At 41.3% G+C, this 27,188-nt stretch overlaps 1 protein-coding gene across 5 annotated transcripts in view; it reads right to left on the bottom strand.

The window, feature by feature from the left end:
* Nucleotides 1–27,188, bottom strand: part of RUNX2 (RUNX family transcription factor 2) — a 161,445-nt gene that overhangs the window by 120,927 nt on the left and 13,330 nt on the right. For all 5 annotated transcript variants that reach the window (XM_057427509.1, XM_057427510.1, XM_057427512.1 and 2 more), the window contains exon 3: nt 26,939–27,043. In XM_057427509.1, the coding sequence (XP_057283492.1) occupies nt 26,939–27,043 (105 nt within the window). The remainder of the gene's footprint in view (nt 1–26,938; nt 27,044–27,188) is intronic.

Genomic DNA, 27,188 nt, shown 5'->3' with positions numbered 1-27,188 from the left:
CTCACCCCCTGCCCCGGCTGCCTGTGCGTTTGGCTACCAGAAGGTAACACATCTCTAGGAATGCAGGCAGTGGGGGGCATGTGCCTCTGAGAGCTGGAGAGTGGCCAGCACAAGCAGCGGGTGATGCTATTCAAGGTGTGGCGAGCTGTGCTGATGAACTGCCGGGGAAAGCCTGGGAAAGGATGGAGCAAGCCCCCCTACAACTGCTCCGGTTGCCTCTGCAGGGAGCTCTGCAGGAGCTCGTCCCACAGAAACCACTAGTTCCCCTTTACTGCTTCCAGACATATTGAACTTAGTAGAAAGTGGACTCTTCCTCAAGGCACGGTGGAGAAGATCAGTCCAAACATGTCCCTTGACCATACACAGGGGAAGCTCAGATGGCACTAAGTTTTGGTCACTAGAGAGGATACAGCATATGCAACAGGGAAACCTCTCTCCTATTAAGAGTCCCCTGAGCTGCTCAGTCCTCCCCAGAGTTCATTTCCTAAATAAGATTATCCCTCACAGGCTTTACTTTGACCCTGCTGTAATTACGCCATTATTTTGCTGCTAAGTAGATATCCATTAGGGCATTACAATGGGGATGCAATCTGATGGAAAAGGGAAAATCAAAGAAACAGAAGCTGTAAATGCCTAGTTATAAACACTGCAAGTTGTTAAAGTGGGCAGCTGTGAAGTTGATAGCTTTTAAAGATGTACAGAAGCACTTAATGTACAGCCCTGCCTATACATATATGTATATATATGTATATGCTTCAAGCCAAGAAAGATGTTAGAACACGTTGGATCATCACTGGCATGTGCTTTGAATACTCCCTATTTTGTTATTATTTTGGTGAGTACTTAAGCTTGGATGCCCACTACAGTACACCAGTGGAAAACATCTCCGCAACACAAGAGTGGCAGGGATATTTTATTCTGCTCTCTTTAAACAGGCAGAAATAACATTAAAGTACTTAAATTCTGGAAATACTCATCATCCCCATGATATTAATATCGCCTTAATAGCTCATTCTATTTAAAGCAACTTTCTTTCTCTGGGTTTTATTTTGCGGGTGGCAAATCCTCATTTAATTTGCAGGATAAAAAAGTACAATCCTACAATTTGAAAAATTGGATTATATGGGGACAAGCAATCTGCCAGAGCTATGAATAAAGGCTTTGACACCGTCTTCAGTGGGAGACAGCCTGGCTCTGAAGTCTTTACAGCTTACACAAATCTGAGTTTTATTATTTGTTTTGTTTTTAATGTCATATGACTCATTTTAAGGAATAATATAGCTGCTTCCACTATAAGGGTGACAGTTATGTGTCTACGAGGCTAAAATTTGATACCTCAGTTATGGAACTTTAGATACAAGCTGTGTAATCTACCTTTTAGCCCTACCGCTTGCTTTTTTTCCATAGAGAAAACAAAGCATGCTCAAACCACTGGCACCATTTATTAGAGGACATAACATACATATGAGGGTTTCCTTTTTCTTCAAGCACAACCCTGATTTAATTCCATCAAAGAATGATGGAAAATATAACAAAAAGTGCTCTTCCCTTTCTGTCCAAGAAAAGTAGAACAGCAATGCTGATGATGCTGAAGAAATTGGATATCTTTTCGTGGTGCATTGCCTTGGGTTTTTTTTGCAAGTAAAACTCATCTGCCTTAACCAATTTAAATGAAGTAAAAAGGCAACAACAGAAAAGAGGGATGGAAAACTTTTTTCAGCTTCAACACAAACTGAGGAAGTCAAAGCTTAAAATAAGAAAGTGATATTTCAGTAAAAGTGTACATAGAGCCTGGCACTATGACAGGAAGAAATTTGGTTTTTAACTCTTCTCCAGGTAAGATGGATCATTCCTTTATCTTTCGCTCCAGCTTTCCACCAGATCCATGGGATTATTCTCCTTTTGCAGCAAAAAAGGAGTTTGGCTGTCAGTGCCCCCTACCACTGACCAGTTTTGATGCACAAGCAAGTTATCCTTCCCTTAACAGAAGACTCAGTGTGCAAATGATTCCCCTCCATCAAAAGACCAGCATTATACTAGGACTGAACTCTATTTCTAATCCCTGATGGATTTAGATGGCCAAACTACTGACAAGGGTGATGTGCTGTCAAATCTACCCCCAGCATCTGAAGGCATTTCCGACAAGACATAATGTATCTCGTATACAATAGAGAAAATACACTCCTTTCTCTAGGATACTGATATTTCACTGTATCGTTTGAACAGAACAGCTATCCCCAACACAACAGTAGGTGTGGTAGTAATTTACTTCCTGTACATCACTCACTCAGATTTGAGAGTGAGAAATGTTCTTTCTGGTTTTGCTTTTCTGTAATGAAGTTTCTTGGTAGTGTTTGAGAATAGCTGATATTACTGTTTGTGAATGGTATGATGATGTTTCTTGCTTTCTTGTCAATTGTGGCATAAGTCTTCACTAAAATAAACGGATGCACACTGGTATAAAACTGATGTAAAAGAGAATTGTGGCTGCTGAATCTAAAGTGAAAGTCAAAGCTCGCTCACTTGACAGTTAAGATAACTGCACTTCGACCAAGCTCTGCGGCTTTACACCTTCGTATTTAGCGTTTGGATGCCTCCTTCTCTGCTTTCACAAAAACAGCAACATGAAAAATGGGTCAAAGACCTTCTCCTGCCAGGCAGGGATGGGGACCCATCTCCTGACGGCTCCTGTTAGCATCCTGAGCATAAGCAGGAGGACTCTGCCCACACCAACTCAAGTGCGGGACCACGATCCCACCACATGGCAGGATCAGAAGTGCCACTGCGTTGCCAAAAGATCTCACATCCCTCATTGCATCAGACCAAGGCAATGCCACAATCACCTGTGAGAGTGGCAGGAGATAGCATGCTAGGGAGGAGGATGAGGCACACTGTAATTAAGACTTGCCCTTTGTATTTTATTTTGCACATGCATGTGAGTTAAGTGGCCTCATTTAAGGTAAAGTAGTATCACTTCCGCTGGCTGAAGTTTCTAAAAGCTGCCTGTCCTAAACATAAGCATAATTCGTTCTGTTGGAGTTTCTCTGTTATGCAGTTTTGGTATGTACACATGATGGTACATTCCTTCCACGTCTCTAATTTTGTTCCGAGGCAGTGCCATTTATTGCTGCTTCACTGCACTGAAAAGCAAACTTAGGCCTGCATGCAAACAAACACAGCAGCACACTTGCACATGCTAAAAATGGCATTTTTGTGTCTGCTGAGAAGGAAAAAGAAGGATTAATTATGCGCAAGCATAACAACTTTCTCTAACTCTGCCTAGAGATGTGAAAGAGAAGTGGCCCTGTAATCACGTCTCTTCTGAGAATACTGCCATATGGTTTTAACAGAGGTTTATTTCCTGAAGCAAGAGAGGACTGCAGATTCTCAATCCAACTAAAATAATTATGCAGACAATTTCACTCCATTACTTTCAGTGGAACCCAAGCTGTGTGGTCCTCACATGCTTGCTGACACCTTTAAAGAGACATTAAGCCATTTTTACATAAAATTCCCTTAATGGGTGGGATGTAGGATGAATTTCCTGGAAGATTAGCACCTGTCGTATTGCATAAGGATTGCCTCTGACTGCTGCATTAATTCCCTTCGGCTGGTAGAGAGCAAAACTGCGACTGAAGCCCACAGAATACAGAGCAGCAATGCATCAACCATCTCTACAAAGGGAAACTTCTCACCTTGTTGAGGTTTCCTATGCAGTTATTTTACCTCCCACTCTGACTTAAGCACAAGACTTAAGTACAAATGGGTGCCCCACATTAAGTACAAGGAAACTGAAATACAGCTTTAATTTCAGTTCTGGGTTATGCTACGAGCACAATGTGGAGAGTTCGCTGAGAACTTTTTTCAGACCCACCCTGAGCTGCAGATCTTTCTCCTCAACTAAACAGACAGATCACAGTACAAAACTTCCAATCTTTCAATCAACAATGGGTAAAAATCCAGGCAAAACGAAACCACTTTGACTCAAAACAATAAAGTGTGCATTAAAACACCACCTATCCAACTTTGAATGTGAACTACAGGGATCCTGTAAAAACAGAGAAGTTAACCAAGACACACAGCGATTAAAGGGTATTTTAAAGGGAGAACAGAGACCACCCTTAAAGCATGGAAATATCCCTTTTGGAATAAAACGCAAACTGGCTTTTTTTTTTTTTTCAGCAACTGTGTCCTATTTTACAGTAGCTAGTTTATGGAATTCACAAACATACTCCATTTCAGACTAGCAAATCCAATTAAATCAGAAGAAAGCATACACATACTTTTAATGTGCCAATCTGCCTATGGTGCTAGAAAGACTTAATCCCCTGTAGCGAGAGGGTGAGGGAAGGGGAAGAAGTTCTGCCACTGGATCAGTGGATTTTTCAAAGTGTAAAATGGTGATTTCTTCAGATCAAAAAGGTAAATGTGAAGAAAAAACAACCAGGATAATGATCAGATCAGAAATCAGCAGCAAACCACAGGGCACAACCAAATGGGTGCACAGGGTTGTTTACTGGATGGTTTGAAAATCTTGGTGCAGCTTGAGGCTACTGAATGAGCACCTTCCCCTGTCAGGCATGAGAGCTCTGCAGCAGTTTAATGGCACACTGTTCATGTGTGTGGCCTGAGCAGCGAGGGAACTGAGCAGGAAACACGTTTCTAATCTTTTTCTAGTGGCAATTTTAACATTATGCTACAGATAAATTACGGTAATGTAAATAGTAAAATCCATTTCTCAATTCTTTGGCTCGGTGTCTGCCACCACCTTAGGTTTCCGCAGGCACGATGAGCACAGGACATTCTGCTGTGGACTTGCGCTCCACTCCTGATGGTGCCATATGCAAGGCAGTCTCCTTTCTGCTTTCTCTCCCACATTTTATCCCTTTGTCTTGAAAACTCTGAGGAATTTTCTCCCATTTCAAGTCTGAGGAGCACGGTATCAAAAATCCCCCTCCTAGCTGTGGTGTCAGTATGTCTTACTACAAAGCAATTGCACCTCTGATAAAAAATTAAAGTGTATTGACCATTACCAAAGCTGCCTTTACCAATACAACCAAATAAGGTCGGTTTGCTAAGTCAACAGTACTTTCTAGGTCCCATGCCCAAGCAAAACACTCTGAATGAGCCTTTCAACACAGCGAAGAAATACTGAAGATGTTAGCGACAGCACTTTCTGTGACACTAAAAAAAGCTACAAACATATTTTTGTCCAAACTGGAATTAACAATGCTCGCTCTCCCCCAAACTTTCTGTTTTTAAAACAAAACCTAAATTTTGGGCCAATGTTTCCTGTGGTGATCATTGTGGTTCAACAGTATTTGTGAGTTCTTCACGCTTCATAAAGTCTCTCAGCTCCCTAGCAGAAGAACTGCTTGTCAACTGAAGTGTGGCAACTGGAGACAGAGGTTAAACCCAGCAGAAATCGGTTAACCAGATCCAGTTCTCCCCTGAATTTATGGAAAAACTCCCACTTGCTTCAAGAGAAGAAAGATTTGGGCTGAAACAGCTATTCAAGTTAGCCTTTAATTTTGTAGGGAGAGAGGTGGCAACTTTTCTTGTGTAATTTGCCGAAACAGGAGGAAAACGCTCAAAAGGATAAGAGTTCAGGGCTTGGCCAGCTGTCCTACTCTTCATGCTACATGCCACAAACTTCTAAAGTGGATCTTGGGGAAATTACCCACAGTGGTTTTGAGGTTTTAAATAAGGACCAGAAAAAAAGACAGGAAAGCTTCACTCGAACACTGATTCACTCTATGAATGGGTGTACATTTCTGACAGTTGAACTGAAAGTTCAAAGAGGTAACCTGGTTTATCAAGATATAGCCCTGCTTTGAAATTATTTAGGCAAAATGTCACCTTCTTCCTTGAGAAGATTTTGGCTCTCCAGAAGTAGTACCCATTCTTTTTTCAGTATTAAGAGTCACGTATTTAACACACTTTTTTCCCAGTCTGACATGGACAAGTGAGACCAAACCTGCAGAGAAAGCTGCTCAACAGGCAGGACCATGATTACGTAAAGTTTTTCAACCTTAGTTTATCAACAAAAATAAGTACCAGTGGTTTAAAAATGACCAGCAAGAACTGTCCTCACCAACAAATACCATCAGGTAATTTGGGGACTTTGCAGAAAAGTCAGGAACTCAGCAGTTATATATAAAACTGTGCTAATCACATAAAGCAGCAGTAAAAACTCCTCTGTGTATGGTTTGTAACAGTGGGCATTCATGGGCCAAAATTAACATGCTGGTGAAAGTACAATAAGATCTGTGACCACAAATGTTAGCAACCGTAGTTTTATGCCACATCCTGAAGGCAAATCTTCGGGAAATGACAGTGCTCCCTTGGTCTTTCCAGAAATGGCGCAGTCTGTTGGTTCCCATCTTGACGGGGATTTCCATTCCTCTTAGTTCTTTCAGATGGAACCTGTTACAGCATTTTTCCCCCACAGCTGTACACACTGGATGTACCTGACTACTCTATGCAGGTTTGGATTCTTTTGTCCATGTCAGACAGGGTAAAAAGTATGTTAAATACATGACTCACAATGCTTCAGAATTGATGAGTAATACTCTTGGAGAGGCAAATTCCTCTCAAGGCCAGGAAGGAGTCTATCTGCCCTGTACTGAGGTCTACAGAAAATTGTCAACACTGAAAATAACAATTTAATGGGACATTTCATCAATTAATCTTGAAATTATGGACTTGTTAGATATCATTTCCTTCCCATGAGCACTGCTCAGCATTTCTTAGTAGGTCCTAGAACACTCTGGGTTATGCTCTGTCTCATGTCTTAGAAATCACAACTTAAATTAATGTGATTAATATTGATAAAATTCAAAACATCCTGGATCCTTGGCTTTTAGAATCATGGAATAGTCAGGACTGGAAAGTACCTTAAAATCATCTAGTTCCAACCCCCTGACATGGGCAGGGACACCTCCCACTAAACCATGCCACCCAAGGACAACATTTAATGGAGCAACTAAGGGGTGGGGGGTGGGGGGAATATTTATCACCTAGCAGCACAAATAAACAGTATTCACTTATTTTTTTCCCTGTGTTTTTCCATGGTTGATTCCTTACAAACCTAATCCATGGCTTCCTCCAGAAAACACAGACCTGCAAACATTTCTTTTTCGATATCTTTGTCTTATTTTTCTCTTCTTCTCGTATCACTTGCTGTACATGTATTTTTAGATGCTTTTACCTCCTGCCATTCACTAACCTTTCATTGCTCTAGCTCTAATAGCACTAGACATTTAAGTCTACTTCTCCGTGAACTGTAAGCCTTTACAGATGGTGTGCTACTGGAGAAGTTACTTATTTCTTGGCTCTACCAGGTACCCTTTACTTGATGGTTACACCCTGGCCAACATGTGTGGAACAGCAGGAGAGGATTCACCATTTCCACAGCTTTTCTTTTCTACGTGAACTTTTCTACATCAGCACTGCAAGGAAAGGGAGGGACATGCTGGACAGTAACAGAAGAACGCACCTGGCATCCCAAATTACTCCCATGTGTTCACTGTTGCTAATGAAAGACAAGGTTAGCATATAGAAGAGGCTCTGTTTCAGAAATATTTATATGGGCAGCATGGAGAAGTGACAAAGAAGCAAGTTATTAATAACAAAAGACAACAAAAAAGGTCACTGCAATATCGTGAGCCAAACTGAAACAGGATTTCACAGTGACTGCTCTGGTACCTTGTATTTAGAAATGCATGGCGCCAAACTTTTCACAAACAACTTGACAGTTTATTACTGTCTGCAACGTAGAAATGGATTGGCCAAAAACTGTCAAAAAAAAAATAAAATTCCTCATTAATGTCAGGCTGTAGAATTCCAGATTAAAACAGCCTGGAGGCCTTCTCCTTTCTAATAGATCTGAACTGTTTTACACTGCTAAGGTGGGAAATGACCAACTAGGTCTTGCAGCAGCAGGTTTATGGCTAGTACTCTTGTCAGTATTTCCAGGAGAAGCCTCTGTTTTCAGGGTTTTCTGACATTGCTGCAGAGTTCACTCAGTCTAACATTTATTTATTTATTTTTTGCACAACAAACTCTATAAATTTTTAAATAAAGCTTTAAAAATAAATCCTGTTTAGGCACTCAGCAAATGGGAGCTGACTTTTTTGGAGCTCACTTTCTGTTTCCAAAGCAGAAGCTGATCTATGCGAGATGTTTAATTGAAAACTGGTCACTGTCCACAGCCCCTGCTATTCATCACGAAGCCTGGACGTACCATCAGCATGGGGGGTAAGCAAGCCCAACACAGTCAGGGCTTTGGTCATGTGGCCTCTTCACGTTACAGCTGTGCCGGCTGACAAGGTTATCATGCCTGGCCTTTCTCTGCTGTTAATCACTTGTCTTTCACCACAGCTACTGCTGACCTGGAGCAGGACTCTGCTAAGCCAACTCATTTTGACTGATGCTGATTAAAGGAGCACTGGGGAATGGTGTCTGCCTTAGACAGCACAGCCGTGGCTGGAAGACAGCACCCAAGGAGCCCTCAGGTCCCCTGCCCATGGGATTCCTCCTGCTAGAAGATGCACAAGGCAGAGTCATGTGCCTTCCCCTGATACGGATTTATTGTCATGCTGGTCTGAAGAGCTCAAAAATTTCCCAATTTCCTGGAGACCTGAAGAGCTAAAGCACTTATGGCAGATGCCTCCACCCTGACACCTTCTGCTTTCCCTACTCTATTTGCAGTAGCTTCTGCTAATCAACTTCCTGCACTGTTACATGGGCATGCGAAATAAAATCAAAGAATGGTTTGGACTGGAAAGGACCTTAAGGTCACCCAGTTCCAAACCCCCTGCTATGGGCAGAGACACCTTCCACTAGACCAAGTTGCTCAACGCCCCTTACAACCTCACCTTGAACACTGCCAGGGACAGGGCAGCCTGAGCTGGGCAGCCTGTTCCAGTGTCTTACCACTCCTTATATTCTACCTAAATCTCCCATTTTGCTGAATGCGAAGTCCACCTGAGCTCAGGAAGGATCTGACCTACCCTCTCTTTTCCTCCCTTATAAAAATCTTATCTTTATCCACAGGAAAAAGATGGGAGCTTCCCCATGGACATGCACGTTTACGAACATCCATGAACCACCCATATTTACATGTATAAGAATCAAATGTTGTTAGGGACACCGAAAGTTTGTTAGGAACAGATACCACTTACTGGGTGGGAATGACCCAGAGGATTGCTAGTTAAGGAACTGGAAATCCTCTAGTTCAAAGCAGCTGCAGAAAGTAGAAAACCCATACTCACTACCTTCTCAAATCCCTTGTCTAAGGAGGGTTGTAACATGTTAAGGAAGAGCAGATTAACGATATGTTGTTATAAATCCAGAGGTGCAAGTGTAGGTAACTCACTCTGAGATGAAATACCTAGATGAGTTATTACATCAAAAGGCAAAAGCAATGCTGAACTGCAACTTACTGAGCCAGGCTGATGGTCTGCCCACGCTCATGGTGCAGTCTCACTTTCGTGCACGCAGCTCACGATCGTGCTTGCTGCCTGTGTCCTGGAGAATTGTTGCAACTTCGCCCTACTCAGCAAGTAAAGGAGGCCACAGAGGATTTCAAAAGCACATTTCTTAAACCAGCTCTTGGTTCTTATATGCTAAATATTACAGACTGTGAGAATTACAGAGTTCAAGGTAAACTAATGCAAGCTATTTTTCCAATAGCTTCCAGTAGCTTCCAATGCAAGCACATTTTATATGCAAGCTGTATCTCAGAAGACTGGTAAAATTTAGGTCCTAAAATACTCGTCAAAGTTTCTCAGAAGAAATCTCTCCCCAGCCAGACTGAGAAGTAAAATAAATCTGGTTTGGAATGCACCCCTCAAAAGGCCATTCTCTTGTGAGCAACAGTGCTTGTGGGCTGACAGAGAACTGGCAAACTGTCTTTATGCAAGCCAACAAACCCAGCTATGTTAAGGGATTTAACAACTAATTTTTAAAAGAGAATGTAAATGCTGATCTAAAAATGGGCTTCACTATTGCCAGTACAAAACCATCCAGATACACAGCCAGTTCCTGGAGTAGAATGGGTTACCATGTCTTGGACCTGGATGGTAACCATCTGCACATGTGTTCCCTGCCTGTGGCAAGTGTGCAGCAATCCTGCTTATCTTAAGCCTCTTTTATTGAGGGCTAAGCTAAACCAAATCAACTTGCATTTATGGTGGGCCAAGAACACCTTACTGGGCAGCTGCTGTGGCTCAGCTGACATGTGGAAACACAGACATCCCCTGTAACTTGATCATGCGTCTTACTTAAGCCCTGAAATTTTCTCAGTATGGACTCAACTGCAGGCTGAAATTAGGTGCAATTTCAGGTCTACCTTCTTTCAGACTGAAGTGGTGCAAAGGGCTAGTGTTCACACTTCACAGTAGAGCAAATTCCATGCATACATACCAAACCTATAATGATTCTGTAAGTTAAATATATTGTTTGTGTTGAAATATTTGAACATCTGTCTAATGTTGGCAGCCTGAAAAATACACTACTACACAGGAACCAAATGATAATTATGGAATGGAAAAAAACCCTCATGATACGCTGTTTCATAAGCATGTAGTACTATTATGTAGATATATGCATATATAGGCATATACATAATGAAAAACAGTGCAAAAAACCTCAGTGAAGACCAGTAAGAAAAATGTAAATGTTAAAAGTCTGTCTCATTGAATAAGTGAGACTGTGGCTGGAAACACACAACAGACATTTCTACTCAAGCCTTCAACATTTCAACTGTCTTTGAATGTAAAAACAACAAAAAACAATGGTGCTCTCATGAAAAGGCCAAATTCACAATGCAGAGACTGCTCCTCCCCATCAGGCAGGCATCCATTAGTATTTTAAATATGTAGAGCCTAAAAAGCTATAATAATATTTGAGCATGGTGTGTATCCTTTGAATTCTGCACATACTCATATTGTTACTCCATCAAGCACTTGGTATCAAAGGTCTTCTTTATGTGCAGGTGTGAAAGGTGTGTGTACAAATTAAGGAACTATCTCGCTAGCTGTTCAGTCTGGAGGAGCACATGAAAGAACCTTATTATAATAACCCACGGGATTTATTTTTACTCTGAACTAGGACTCCCAGGCTCCAGAGCTGCTCCTGTCCTCTTTGCATATCCAAGACTGACATGTCAAATGTATTTGGCGAATTCGTTTTCAAGTGAGCTGCGCATCTCAACGGGTGCGAGCAATCCATTCAAATTCACGTTTTTTCAGTTCAGGTAGGGAAATGGCCTTGTCCTCACAAAGTGAGGTTTGCCAAGGCCTGTGCCCTCCCTGCAGCTCCAGATGGTTGTAACTTCAGTCATATATCCTGGCCAGTAGTCTCAAGGCTGGGGTTAAACAAGCAGTTTGTTCCTCTCTTACATAAGCACCGAAAGACAATACTACATTCGAGCTCATAAAAATATTTTAATTGGTGATGATTTCCAGACAAGTATGTCAAAATTAACTCAGAGTTGATGCCCACTTGCTTAAATTTCATTCATCTGGGTTCAAATTATTTGCTTAAAAGAAGAAACATTTCCTTTTATACACACTTTGGTTTCAACCTCTGAAACCATTGCTAGAAATTAGTCCTAACCACCCAGTCGGCTGCCTCAGAAACCAAGCTCAAATCCATCACTTTAATGACATCAATAACAAATACACAACTTTAAACTCTATTGTGAACAGTGGCATACCAAGAAGCATGTGTAGCTGTCATCTCGTTAGTCACTAGAAAAACACCAATGAAACCAAAAGAGCCTAACCATGATAAATTATTCAAGAGTTTAACCTGAGACATTAACGAGCGCTAAATAGCTTGTTTTCATGCTTGCTTAAGGAGATTTGTTTCAAATCCCACCAACCTCCCCTGAATGTTGCTTGGTGAAACGGTTCATTCTTGTCAAGCTGGTTTTCCTATTCCAGCTAAAAGGGCAGGTTGCAAATGTTTGGTTAAGGATGGCTGCCTTCCCCACCCCTCAAGACACACGTGCGCATGGAGGCTACCCCATAGTTGTAAAGCTTCCTCCCCTCAGCTGCTCTCAAGTGGCCTTCTCAAAGTCAGAAAGTGTATGGTTGATAAAAACATGTGCGCCTGATTGCAGTCATTTACCAGTCACCGGTAAATGACCAGCCAATGGTAAATAAAACGAACCTGAAAATAATACCTATCCACCCAGCAGTTTAATCTTTTCAGCCTTTCTCTTTTATCTGGTTTTCATCTTTCTGGGCTGTACCAGTGTAGAGCCCCTAAGCAGGCACTAGAATAGCCTGGTAGTTGCCATTCTCTGAACGCAGCACCAAGTATTTAAATCTGAGTAAAGGCTGACTTAGTGAGAGGCTCACTCCTACAAGTCACCTTTCCTTCCTGCAATGCCTTCAAGGAGTTGAAGGGATTAGGATCTGAAGCCTAAAACAACTACACTGCTCTGATACAGCAATATAGAGCAGCAAGATATGGTGGGAGCTCAAAGCTAACAGGATATAAAAAAAATAAAAGCACCCATTTGTCCATCTTGAGGATGGACAAATATGAAGTAAAAATAAATAAATAAATAAATATGTTTCCATTTATTAAAGGAAATAGAAGCTTTCTGACTTATATTGTGATATACCTTGGATGGGAATATGTCTTAAAAACACAAATTGATCCTCACCTTCTTCCCATATTCATGTCATTTCTGGGGTAGGGTAGTGCCAGAATTCGCATTTCACATAATGGGAACTGAGGCTGAGAGAAGGAGGTTTGCAATTTCCACTGAAGTTTGGTTATCTGCTTATAGGGATTTTCAAATGCTCAAACGTCATAAAGTTGTCAGAGGCAGATGACAGACCTGGAGAACCCACGTCCAAATGCATCAGTCACTAAGCCATCCTCCTACAGCCCTGACTTACTCACGTGGCTGCAGAGTGCAGGTCTTGAAAACTTCCTGATGTGAGAATTAAAGGAGGGGGGAAAAAAAGGCACAGGGTAGGAGTGTTTTGTTCTCTTTAAAAAGAAACATTTCTTCTAACAGACAGCCATTATGCTGATGTTCCAGATACGCTAACATTGTTTTTTGCTATATACAGTCTAAATCGTCATTCAAACAAGATGTGCAGGCTTCCAAAACAGGAGCTGTCTCAAATACACTCCAAAAAACTGCATTGTACTTCAATGTAAAACTGCTCTTCAGTCCATATGGGAGATCTCAAGCATTTGCTGAATCTGGCTTTATTTCTAATGGAATTTATGTTGGAGAAACCATTTTATTTTTGACCAGCTTAGTCTTCATGCCAAACTTTTTTTTTCCCTTCTAAATTCTGAGCCAGATTTCACTTGACAGACAGTATCCTCTTTGAAGAGATGACCTAACAGATGTAATTGTTCCATGTTGCATATGAGCCCTAAAATCTAATCTCTCCCTGAACTCGTGTCCTTACAAACATGTGAAGCCCTCTCAGAACTTTAAGTTGTTCTGCATACTGAACGTAAATTAAGTGAGGGGTTTTGGAAATTTTTTAATAACTCGTAAAGCTGGATTCTGGATTCTGGAACCCGAGTACAGGGCACACTGAACTAATTTAAAAATGTAAATATAAAAAGATATGACCCATAAGTGACAAATTAAAGAGGGAAACGTAAACGGTTTGCAGAGCGCACTGCCCTCCACCGCTGAGCGCTTATGCAGCGCAGCCACTCTGGGGTCAGCATTTTCTGGCAGCTCCAGACAATAAAAAATGCATAAACTTGCCACACATGGTAAAGCTACTGTGTCTGACATAACACTAATGCAGAGGCCCAGAGAGGTGACTGAACCCTGGCTCCCAGCTGCATCAATCCCTGTTTTAATCACCCTCCTGACAACACTTCCCTTTCAGCTCTCAAGCTGCTTGGCTCCCGAGGACGGGAACACCGTGGTAACAAAAGACATGGGGGAAATCTTAAACAAAGTTGGAGCAGTGACGTGAATAAAACTGCCTATGAAGGTACCTTTTGCCCAGCACTCAAACCTGTCTCCAGAGAAGTTTAACTTCAAATAAAAAACAATGCAGTTCTCTGCTCATCCCTTCACTGCTGCACTTCCTTCACTGTTTCTTGAGGCAGCTCCAAGTAGAGAGTGTGTGTTTTGCTCAGAAGAAGGGAAAGATTTCTATGAGAGAGCAGATCTCAAGTATAACTTGCAACACTTCCTGCTTCTAATCAGCTCCTCCAATTTACAAACCTGTTAAAACAACTCTTGTAGGTTTTAAATGGGCCCAACATCTTCAGCAGCTCTGAGTCACGTAGGAGAGGAAAAGGTAACAAGTAGTTTCTCACTGGCTGACATCAGGGTATCCAAATCACCACAGACCCTGCCTCTGGCTGCACCTATCACACATATTATTTCTGAAGAAGGACTAGCCATTTGCCCCAGATGTTACATAGCTCTACACCCTCCCCAGGAGGCTCTCAGGAGCCTGAAGTGCCTTTCTCCACATTCACTGACTCCACCTTGGCAGTGATACTGGGCCTGGATTTTGCCCATCCTGAGGTTCCGACAGTGCACAGACGAAGACCGAGCTGCCTCTACCTGAGCTAAGGGGGACTCAGAGAGCAGTGCATAGCCAGCCCCAAGGGATATTTAAGGCAAAGTTCGGAGGTTTTTTTCCTATGTTAATTTCCTGTGGTTGTCATCCTTAAACACAAGGGTTTTTTTTCTAAAAACACTCTTTTTCAGAAGCACTACTGACTACATTGTCAGTCTCAGTTCAGCAATGGGGCACCGAGGTGTAGGAGCACTCACAGCAAGGAGCTATGAGTAGTCCCAGCCTCCAGCCCAAACTTCTTTCTGCTCATGCTCCATGTGTGTTGCAGCCTGCACAACGTATGTGTGGACCATGCCAATTCAGTTGAAGTGTATGCACACCAAATTACCCCTCTGAAGAGGCAACGGGAGGGGAAGGAGAGTCCTGCCAAATGCTGGTGCCTGGAGACATGCTGCCTTCTAACCTGCAACGCCTCCAGAAGCCCTGCAGGCTGCGGTGGCTCTTGTTTTATCTTTTACAAAGGTTGTTGCTCTCTCCAACATGTCCCCAGCGTGCAGGCAGGAGTCACGTCATGCTCTCATGTGCTCCTGGAGATGGCATCTCACTCTCTGCCTGCCCATCACCAGCCAAAGACCTGTTGAAGTTGATGCTGGAACTGCTGCAACCCATGAGGAGACCCTGCCAACTGCCAAGTTAATCTTCTATGCAGGATTTACACCGAAGCTAATGGATTATTCTTCAGTGCAAATTAATACCACGGTAGATTAACTATGTTAGAGGTGGGCTCGTAGGACTGCCTATCATTAAACCTGCCCAATGCTTCCGATTGTAAGACCCGATTTTCAGTTGCTTGCAAGTTTACTGAACTTTGACTGTTTGCATTCCACTTTTTCTTGCATGAGTAAAGAACAGATTTCTTCAATTTCCACCAAAATGTCTCAGACATTCCTTGAAATAAGTTAGCACAGGGAAAATGGAGCACCTTGAAAAATATTTCTGGCAATCTTTTCCTCAAGAAGCTTTTTTTGTTGCTGTATTTTGGAACGGACATTTGAAATTCAGCAGTTTGGCTTTTTTCTCGGTGTTTTTGTTTGTTTGTTTGTTTTTTTCCAGAATCTCCATTGTAATCCTTCCAGATTTGGTAAAATTATAAAACTTTGAAAAATAAAATTTCACATAGTAGAGTTTTCTTAGATTTTATCAGCTAAAAGCTTTGATTACAGCTTGGCAAAGCTGATTGCTGGCCCACAGACTTTATGCTCCTGCCACACCATTTTTTGTTGTGACAATAGTTAAGTTGCTTAAACCAAAGTGTTCACAGATCATATTCACTGTGTGTTCATACTTTTCCCAGCGCCTGGTATGAGACCTTCAGATTTATTCTTCAGGAGTACTGACCATTCACCACTAACTCAACCTGAACACTATATATTGTTATGTATAACATTTTGAACAATATATATCATTAGATCTCTAAAAAGTAAGAATAAAAGCAAGTGAGCGTGTCCTATGGCTAAACCAGAACATGCTTTTACAGTGAAGGACTGTTTTGTCACATACACACGACATGCATGAATTAAAGTTGCACTTTATGATAACCTTAATCTTGGCATGTCCCAAATCTGAGTGCTCAGACATGGACTTCTCCTACTGTAATTTTTGTCTGTAGTGTACTCACAAAGCAAGACTCAGACCTAGAAGTATCTGCCCTTTAATCAAAAAAGATCTATTTCTTTTATGACAAGTTATTATTTATCTGGTATGTAAGTATCCCCTTGTTACATACCTTAAATCTATATTTATTCTTTTTTACACCAAGTCACTAGAGAAAAACAGTTCTCATTTTAATTCTTAGTGTTGCATGTATATAGTTAGTGAAGTGTTTACTTTGCACCCACATGGAAGTAAACACGCTTCCAGAAAGCTCCCTTCACCCTTAAGCTGGGTCTAAAGAACGGTCACTGTTATCTGGTTTTTGCAAGCACCAACCTGTCTGCTACCTGTCTATAATAAAGACGATCTCTACAAGCCAACTGCTATCACACTTCTCTTTTGCTGCCATCTTTCAGGAATAGCAAATATCAAGGAGAGTGAAACTAATAACATAGATCAATAGGTATGAGTACATGCAAGAGGAAAACCCTACCTAAATACCAAGTATTTAGTATATCCTTCATGTGCTGCAATTATCCTAATTCTCACAGGTGCTTATGACTGTGGGTCATACCATAGGCAATGAATACTGTGGCGTGAGACCTCTTCACGGCACTAATAGACATACCCTGGGCTCACTCTTCCAAAGAGAAAGATAAAGGCTAATTAAACTGTCTGCCGTGAAGCTGATGAGGATTACGTATAAAAGCCAGACTACTGCTGAGCTGTAGAGGCCACAGCCTCTGGGAGTGGAACAGTAACAAGCACATCAGCATGGGGAAAGATGTTTTAAAGCAGGATAGGCACTTCTGCGTTAAGTGCCTTAGAGTTGCAACCAAGCAGGCATGGAAAACATAAAAGATCACATAGTGGTTATTTATGTCTAACGAGGAGGGGTTCACCTACAACCTAAATTGTAACAAGCTTCAGAGAGCAGCCCTTCAGTGTGGCTGTTGAAAAAGCAGGCACTAAAGCCCCCTTTTAAAAGGTTTAAAGAACAATAAAAATGAATATAAAGAAGCATTTCAAAGCTGTGTGCTGCTGCAGTTGCCAGTAAGCAGGTAGCTTGTTTAAAGCCGATTGTTTAATGCCGATTTATTGTTTAAATACCTGCATGAGACTGAGCGCCAGGCCTGTGGCCCACGCTGCTCTGCATTCCCTCTGCAGTTAGCGCTCACTGACAGTCTCCCTCAGAGATCTGCACACTGACACTTGGAGATAGTTAGGGTGGGATAAACCAGCCTCTAACACATAACACACATCTCACTCTTGACTGCAATGGGCCAGAGACGACCCACTGAGACACCACCATATCTAGCATTTAGGCAAGTCAATCCACCCTGCACCTCTGAAAATTTGCCCTGTATGCCCTTTTATAAAAAGGATTTTCCTTTTGACTGCTCAGCTGATGAACTGAAACACTGAATCATTTATATTCACAGCTCTATTGCTGAACCCTGTTCTGTAGAATCACAGGATCAACTATGTTGAAAAAGATGCTCACGACCCTCAAGTCCAACCACTCCCCAAGGACCCATGTCACTAAGGGCTTTGTCTAATTGTTTTTGAACACTTCCAGGGATGGTGACTCCACTACTTCCCTGGGCAGCCTGTTCCAATGCCTGACTACCCTTTCAGGGAAGAAGTTTTTCCTAAGATCCAGTCTGAACCTTCCCTGGTTCAGCTTGAGGCTGTTACCTCTTGTCTTATCACTTCTTACTTGGGAGAAGAGACTGACTCCAGTCTCACTCCATCCTCCTTTCAGGCAGTTGTAGAGAGTAATAAGGTCCCCCCTGAGCCTTCTTTTCTCCAGACTAAACAACCCCAGTTCCCTCAGCCGTTCCCTGTAAGACTTGTGCTCTAGATCCTTCATTTGCTTCTTTGTCCTTCTCTGGACCTGCTCCAGTATCTCTCCTTTAATGAGAGGCCCAGAACTGAACACAGTATTTGAGGTGTGGGCAACATTTCTGTGTACAGAGGTAGCAATTTTATTATGGCATTGGTTTTGCAAACAATTGTTCAAAGACATCAAAAAAGACCAGAACTGGGAGGGGACACATAGTGGACCCATAGCCTAGATCATCAAAGCTGAAGAATGTCCAATGTAAAAGCAAAAAAGCATGTTCCACAGATCCAAAGTTTATGGTGGTAAGAGGCCCAAGGAATGATAAGTCAAATTATTCTTAATTTAACTGTATCCTAGAAACCTGGAACCAACTCTACTGCATTTTGTATGTCTACAGTGCTTGATAAATTCACTAAATTTGTTGAATTAATTGAAGTATATTGTTGTCTAAGCATCTGAACCTATGTTCTTTGTTATGTATGTACACATGCAAAAAACATGTAATATGTTCTGTACTCACTGCCAGTGGTTTGTACCACACAGCAATTGTGTATTATATTTTCAGGTCTCTGTTCTTTTCCAGCTTCTGTACTGAGAAACACAGGTCTGAATTTTCAAAATACAATAAATAATTGTGAGTACTATCCTTTTTGATGGGTAATCTCTGGATTTCTGATCCCTTTTAATATAACCAGTTAAAATTGGGCTTCTTTTGCAAATCTAATCTAGTATTTAACATATGTAAACAAACATACACTACATCAGTGCCTGCCAGTGCCTAATCCTCTCCAGGAAGATGCTGCACCAATGTGAAGCTGTTGTACATAATTTCCTACTTGTCTCACAACATATAATGAGCTTGATCCCCATTTCTATCAAATTACATTATAAATGCAAGAGCTGGACTTATCCATTTCTTCCGCAGCACACTCCTTGGTGCTTGTAGAGGTGAGGATTTTCTTGTTGAGCTCCAAGAACAATGAAACTAAACACCATCAAGTGCCTCTGACTGCACATGACATTTAAGACCATGTCTACTACTGTGGGAATTAATGAATGAGAAAGCGTATGAAGGTTTAAGGAAGCAGACAACTAATTGGCATTACTCACATGGATTACAGACAGGCAGGAAGCAGATTCTACACTTGCAAGCACCCTGATTAATACTTGCTTGGCATCCTGAAATTAAATTAGCTGGGCTACTAAAGAAGCAGGGTATTATGAAGTGGTAGCAAAGTTCACAAAATGAAGGTACAAGAGTTTGATGGAAGCAACAAACATTTACGCCGGCAATAATCAGGTAAAAGGGTTTGCCTTCCCACACTGTGGGAAAGATTACATCTCAGAACCAAAGGAGAATGGGCAGCATGTTAACTATGGAAAAGGAAGGAATGATTAACGTATTCTGATGTGAAGCAGGGAAGTTCGAAACTTGGAAAATCTTTAAATGTGCTCCCCAATATTCTTCACTTTTAGGTAACGCCTAATAAAGTGTATTATCACCTTTAAGTTGCTTCTTCTGCAGCTATTTTAGTTAGTGTCAGAATTTTATTGAATGCCATGCCTTAATTACCTGAGTTTTAATCTGAGCAGTTCACACAACCCAAACTGAGTAGACCCAAGCAGGACTTGACTACTGAAATCCTGCAAGAGGTGATAATGACACCTTAGGTGATAGCATCAATTTTTAAGGTATGTGTGTATTGCAGTCATTATGGCAGCTGTATAGACACTTCAAAGACAGTTTTAAACAATTCCATACATTGTCAGAAATGTAGCATGGACTGCTCACATTTCAACTGAAGACAAAGCATTCACCCAAGGAGCTGGTTAATCCATATCGAGCTCCATGGTATCTGTGACTCTATTGCTAACCCTCCCTGAGCTCCCTACTTTAAAGTTAACTCAGGCTGTCTGAATTTCACAGCAGTCATTAGGCACACTTTAGGACTATAGTATCTCATAATCTCATCTGATTTCAGCCATCTCAAAAACAGGGTGCCTAGTCTAGGCTAGTCATCTAGCCTCCATTTATAATCAATGGAAAGGGACAGAGAGCTTTAAAATGTAGTTCACTGCACTCTAAGATCGGTATTACGATAGCTGGGATGAATCACCCTCTGCAAGTGCCTGTGTCCCTTCATTCACTTCAGAGGAAACTTACCCTACATGTCTAGTTTTTGAGGTGCTGAAAGCCACCCTCAGTCAAGACACTGTTTTCCTGAGTAAGCTGATCTACTGTAGATGAAACAGGGGATCTCAGCAGACACATGCATTAAGAAACACAGTTCTTCGTAAGAGTAAGGTTTCCGGCATCCCAAATATAATGCAGCATGAGATCATTTTGAAATTTCAATTAAATGTGATATTCATCCTCATTTCCTCTTCTGCATTCCTTGTCTGGTTAAATCAGCATCTGTGTTTTGTGTCTGGGATGACCATGTTTCAGTGGAAAATGAAGTTTATATGGAGACTAAAAATAAACTTTATAAAAACCTTATAAATAAATTTAGGACTGCCAGCAAGGAAGAACTACGTTAGTACTCTACTTACTCTGATGCAGTGACACCCAGATGTACATGCCCTGTTCCCTACCTTCCAACCCACTTTGTAAAGCGGAGGGAGAGGTAAAAGAGGTGTTACACTGAAGTGTGAGAATAAAATGCTCACAGTAGTAGCAACAAGCTAAATGCATTTCAAAAGAGAAGATGTACAAGTGTTCTCTTGGGAGGAAAGTACAGAACAAAATGGTCTGGGAAAAGCTATTAATGCCTTTTTTTTACACCATCTATCTCCATAGTACCTACACGGTGTAGTTACAGACTTACCAAAATGGTTTTCACTTTTCCTTTCCTGACAGTTGTGCTGTATGGAGATGCAAAATAGACTCATTGCCACCACCGACTTCATTTGTTTAGTTACCACCCCTTTTTCCATCAGAATTTTTCACAGAGACTGTAAGCTACTGAGGACAAAACTCTCTTATACAACTACGCAGCACAACTCTGCAGAGGAATTCTGATTTTATTTGTGGCTTAGAGAGACACTTTGAATACAAACAGCAATAGCTGCAATATCAAAAGAACACCATGATGGTCATCTTATATGCTAAAGGTACTAGGAACAGTGTTCCCTCTGTAATGAGATGGAAACAGTTTGTTCTGTTGAAAAACTGAGACAGCATTACTGCTGGTGAGGACAGATTAGAGAATGGGTTTATCCTCAGACTTGCCCATTTGTTTTACTTAATTTTCTCAAAGCCTTTTCCCTCTCCATGCAACAGTGAATACATGGTCAGTCTGTCACCACTCTGGGCAGCAATGTCCTCCTATGGAGACATCCATACAGTGCCACATAGGTCACTGAGATTTCAGAACTGCAGCGTATTCATTCAAGCCATGAGTGAGCTGAATAGGTTTCACTTTCATCTTACCCTACCCAGTGCACCAGCAGACAAAAGTTACAATCACTGGAAAATAAATTATTTTTACTCTCATAGTCTATTCCTCCGATGAAGAGTTTTTATGCACCAGCCCCTCTCTAGCCACAGTGGAAAAAACAAGAACCCACTGGTCCTTGGGATGCAGCTACCATCCCCGACAGCCTCCTGCTCACCTTGTTCCAAAGACGTGCATGGTGGTTGGCGTAACTATAAGAAGCACTGATCTGTGGGTTACACACTCATCTCAAACATAAACCTAAACCACTGGAGTATATAATGTCTGCCACCTTTGATGAGGAACACTTGAATCATCCCACCAGTTTCTTACAGCCTCTGGGAATGCTCAGGAGCTCCAGTCCCCAACTAGTGTGGCTTGTGAAACTGCACATTTGCAAAACAAATAAACCAGCAGCAAATGATAGTGAGTGAAACTATGATGTCTGGCACTTTACACTGCAAAAGGACCCTGGGTTGTACCACTGATATCAGAAACACTGCAGTTCCTTACTGGGGACCTCAGCACAAGAGGTCAGGTCCCAGCTTCTAAGTGGTCAGGCTTAAATATGCTAATGATAGTCACAGGAAAGAGCAACACAGCATAGCCACGCTGAACATTTATTTGGCTGTATAATCACATTTTGCCTCATTTCTTACAAAGGGGCATTATAAGGCAAACATTGAGCTTCACAAAGTCATTTAGAGCAACTTGCAAACCGCCAGACCGCCCACTCTGCCTTCCTCTGCTCCCACTTACGCTGGGAGAAATCCGGAATAATCCAGCTGATCTCAGTAGAGATTTGTCATTCTGAAAGACACCAGTGCGAGTCACAGATTTTCTAGCTTCGGTTTGGATGAAACCCCAGGACTCGTTCATCATATCTCAGGGTAGTTAGCATTGACTGTAATTAAAATCCTCCTCACCATGCCAAAACACGTTGATGCAAACTTCTGTGCTCAGTGTCTGCAATGCATCGCTTGAAAAACCAGTGATGCTACATTTACCATCTGGGGTGGATGCACCAGGTAGAACCTGCCTGTAAAATTCTCTCTTGCTCTGAAAACCCTCTTTCTGCACTGCCCCAATTTACTACAGAGCAAGAAACCAGAGTCAAATCAATATATTCTTGGGAAGGAAGGGGGGCCTGGCAGAGTGGTTTTTGAAGGCAAGCCAGAGAATATTCTAAACAGGGGACACACAGCATGTTTTAACTGCTGTGATAATTCTGCAGAAAGAGATGTTAAGGATCTAGCTCCTTGCTGTAGCATGCCATGTGTCCCTGAATAAAATTACTGCCATGCAGGCTGTTAGCAGAAGAATGCGTAAACAGACAATGTATCATTGCATCAGTTCCACAAAATGTTGCACAACACAAATGCCTCTCGATGTGTCATTTCCTGCTTGGCCACCAGCCCAGCTCCTGACAGGCAGTCAACAAAAAAAAAAAAAAAAAGAAAAAAGAGAAAAAAAGAAAAAAAAAATTTAAAAAAAAAAAAACAAAAAACAAAACACAGCCCAAACCTGAAAGATTTAAAGCTCTTCTACTCCAAAGCACATTCCACTAACCCTAGACTTATCCCTCCACCTTCCGCCTGTGACAGAAAAGCAGGAGAACTTCCTAAAAACTGCTATGGTTTGAAGTCGAGGAATCTCAAATATCTCACTCACTTATCTATGTTTTATAAGCCGGGTCAGCCAAATAGTTAATAGAGAGCCTGAGCAGAACCCCTCTCACCAGCTTTCGCTGGCTTCTGCAGCGCACACAGACAAAAAGGAGATGTTTACTCATACCTTTCATCACGTGTGCACCTTGCAAGCTGCAGCGGCAGAGAAATATTCAGGAGCTGAATGAAGCCGAGCAGTTTTCTCCCTACTGAAACGCTTCAGTTCAACACTCAGAACTACTTTTCCATTCACACTGATTGATAGAGAAAATTGAGGTTGGTGGCTTTGGAAACTACTTTTAACTAGATAAGAACTAAAGTCTTTGGAAGCCAGCAAAATATTAATATACAGACTTCTCCTTGCTCCTTCCTCCTGATTTCCCTCCTAATTGGATTTCTACCAAAAGCAAACAAAAAAAGAGGACATGATTCCTACTTCCTATAGAAGGACAAACCATTATCTATTTTTAATAAGGTAAGGCAAAGGCATTCAAGGGGGGCTCAGCTAGAGGTTTGGGGGTTATTGGTTTTATTGTTCTGTTTTTTTTTTTTCTCTTTGAGTTCCTTTACAGTGATCTCTTGCTATCTGTTGGTCAGTTATGACCTCATGACAACTTATTTCACCGGAAAACTCCTTTCAGCTCTCCCAGCTGGAAGGCAGCTCTGCTGGCTAAGATCTGCATATGGCAGAGGTTTTATCCTGGATATGAGGAGAGAAAAGTATCTGCAGGATTTCCCAGTGACTCCCAAAAATCTTATACAACCCCCCCTCTATACTCCATCACTCAGAGTGCAGTGTGCTATCTCAGTCCAGCACAAAGACTGTACAACATAGTAGATGTCCCTGGATGGCAATTTAGATAGACTGAAATAGATAATAAAAAATGAATAACTCTTTTCCAAGGAAAAATCAACAGAAGATCTTTTCTCATACAGAAATGGGCAGGTCTTCCTAACAGGACAACCTGATATCACTGTCTCTATTAAAAATTTTTACAATAGTAACAGAGAGACAGGGCAGTGAGCTTCTACAAGCATATGTTTAATACAGCTAAATGGCACTGGAGTCTCTGCATGCCATGACTGTTCAGCACTCTTGAAGTCAGGCTCTAAATGATTATGATATGTCATGGTACTGCTGCTGCTCCTACTGCTGCTCGAAAGCACGCAGCATTCGTTCACTCGAGTCAACTTGCCAACAGAAGGTCAGAGTGCCTTGCCTTACAAATTCACGATCTAAAGCATGATGTCATGTCTTTAAATGATAAGCTGGCAACAAAGTAAATGACATTTTGTAAAGATGTGCATAATTTTATGTTTACGCTACTTAGAATGAAGGTTCTAATAAGTCATCGGTTGTGTTCCTTTAAAGGGAAGTCTTATAACTGAGATGAATCACAACTGCAAAAGATCAAAGTTAAAAAACATCAATGATGCCATGGGGTACTTTTTAATCTTGTAATGAATGATGATCATGTGCTCTTATGAAGTTGGTCCAACTGCCAACGCCAGATGTGTATATTAAGAAAAAAGTTGTTTGTGATGTGACAGCTCTGGTTGAGCTGCCAGAGAGAGGAAAACTAGGATAACATGCCTGAGATGTTGAAGTGAAATACAGATCCTGGCAGAGAGGGGCACTGTTTGCTGATACATAATTTGTTAAGAAAAACACATTAGCTATCAGAGCGCCTCAGTGAATTTAATTCCTTATTGCCCCCATCCACCTAATTTTCTGTAAATGCCAGAAACACTTCTTGAACGATTACTACCAAACAGTAATAAATCTACAGGAGTGCAGGGGCTCTCAGAAGGAAGCAGAACTTCAGTGAAACTCTCACAGCTCACTGGAGCTGCTCTTTCCTTGAAAATTCAATTCTAATAACTAGTCATTCTGGAGGTGCCGTAGCCTTGAAAGTATCAGATGGCAGTAACAGAACTTGCAGAACCAAACTGACCCTAGAGCACAGCTTCACTATTCACTGAGAAAGCCATTCATTGAGAATAACAGGTATCATCTAAAGAGGCCTTTCAGGTCTAAACTAGAAAACTCCATCAAAACTTGAAAATCTTATTAAGTTGTATGAACACAGCCTCACTTTTAGTCCACTGGCCACCAAAATGGTCAGTCCCAATGCAAGCAGGTTCCCTTTCTGTGCTACACAGGATAGTCCAAGCTGTTCTCTGCATCCTTTTCAGACCGCTCTGCTCTTCCGCAGTGGTTGTGTCCTCTGCTGGAAGATTCCCTCTTTTGCAGTTGCCTCAATATATACATGGAAGAAGCCTCCAAATGGGAACGGCTAAATGATACATAACTTCCTTCCTGGTTTTTACTCTATGAAAGCAGTTTGCCCAGTGTCTCCAAGTAAGCTACATAGAGCACCAGGTGCAAGTGAAAATTAAAAATGGGAACTGGATGAACTTAGGAGAGAAGTCAGAACAAAAATCCCCTTGCTATGACAGACAGACACTTCAGCTGTAAGCAGGTAGCAACACAAGTATTTACATAATGAAATTTATCCATAGCTACTTGCTTTTTCTTATCTGTTATTCAGGCTGGACAGTTGTCACATAAGGCATTTCAGTTCCGAACTCCAAATGCAAGAGAAGGTGACACCGTAGCGTGTATTAGCTTGAGAAACACTTAACTGCATGAATTCTGTCTATGTTTTTCTACTGCCTTTGTGGTAAACAAAACTCCATGAAAGCTCCTTAAAGGTCTCATTTGTATGTGCAGATCAAAGGCAAAATAATTACTTGAGATGCTTCCATTATAGGGATCTTTTTAATGCAGTTATTCATCAAATAATTCTTAATCTCTAAATGTAATTTAAATACAGCTATATCTAATTAATCCAATCAATTTAGAAAGAGTCTTTAGAGTAATAGAAGTCCTTTAGATTAACAAAAAAAAACAGAAATCCAGCACTGGGTCATCAGTGATACCCATACAATGTGAAATCGGCTACCAGCTGAGAGTGCTAGACGGAAAGCTGTATAAAATGCCGTGTGTTAACCAGACTTGACTGTACCTAAAAGTGCTACCCATAAAACTGCTAGAACACGACAAAACACAATTGTCATAAAAATATGGCCAGTGAACACTGCAAATAGATTCTTAGTAAGCTAGGAAGGTGTACTGCTATGAGATAAACGTGCTGAGTGAAAATCTGCTGGGCTCTGTTTAAATAAAACGTACTTTCTGTGCACAAATAAGAAACAAAGACCATGCTGTTGATATGCTTTTTTTATCTTTGGCCCCCAGGGGTCTATGATGAGTCCATAGCTGAAAACCAATTTCAGGTATGATGAGATTAACCAGGTGCATTAATTATCTGATGGCAAAAGAATTTAAGGGCAAACAAAAAGGCACTATACTATATATGTTCTCTCTGCTCTAGGACTGATCCTGAAAGATGAGTCTCCTATTTTGCTCTAAACATCTTCAGCTGGAAGCTCACAAGAGTTTAGGGAATTCAGCATGCTGCAGGATTGTGTCTACTATCCCTCAATCAGATCATATATAAATACAGTGGGTTTAGTTCTCATTTACAGTGGCAGATAATGTATCAAGACCTTGATGTGAATGAGAATCAGGCTCGTGACTGCCCAAATTCAGCCAAACACTTAAGTGTGTGTTTAAGGCAAGTATGTGTGTGGTCCAATACACTCCAAATTAAGCGTGCACTTACATATTTTGCTGAGCAGGAACCAATGTTTGACAAAGACATATATTTCATTTACAGGTCTCTGGTAAACAAAATTAAGCAGATGTAAGTGCAAAAATAAGAATATAATACTCACTTCTTGGTTCTCTTGGCCCATCCACTGTAACCTTTATAGCTCTGTGGTATGTAGCGACTTGGGGGGGATTTGTCAGGACAGTTATTGTCAAAGTAAAGCTCTTCCCTACAAAGGGAAAAAAAACAACAAGGAATGAGTGATTACAACATGAAAACAGTCACATGCATGTTCAGTAAAGAATCAGAGACGCTTAAAATTATTCCCTGTCGTTACCACAATCGGGAAAATTAAAAACATAACTGACCATAGG

The sequence above is a fragment of the Pezoporus wallicus genome, unplaced genomic scaffold (assembly GCF_028554395.1).
Source record: "Pezoporus wallicus isolate ANWC-B61680 ecotype Strahan unplaced genomic scaffold, APGP_CSIRO_Pwel_v1 contig_6464, whole genome shotgun sequence".
NCBI lineage: Eukaryota > Metazoa > Chordata > Aves > Psittaciformes > Psittacidae > Pezoporus > Pezoporus wallicus.
This window is presented reverse-complemented; position numbering and strand designations above follow the sequence as displayed.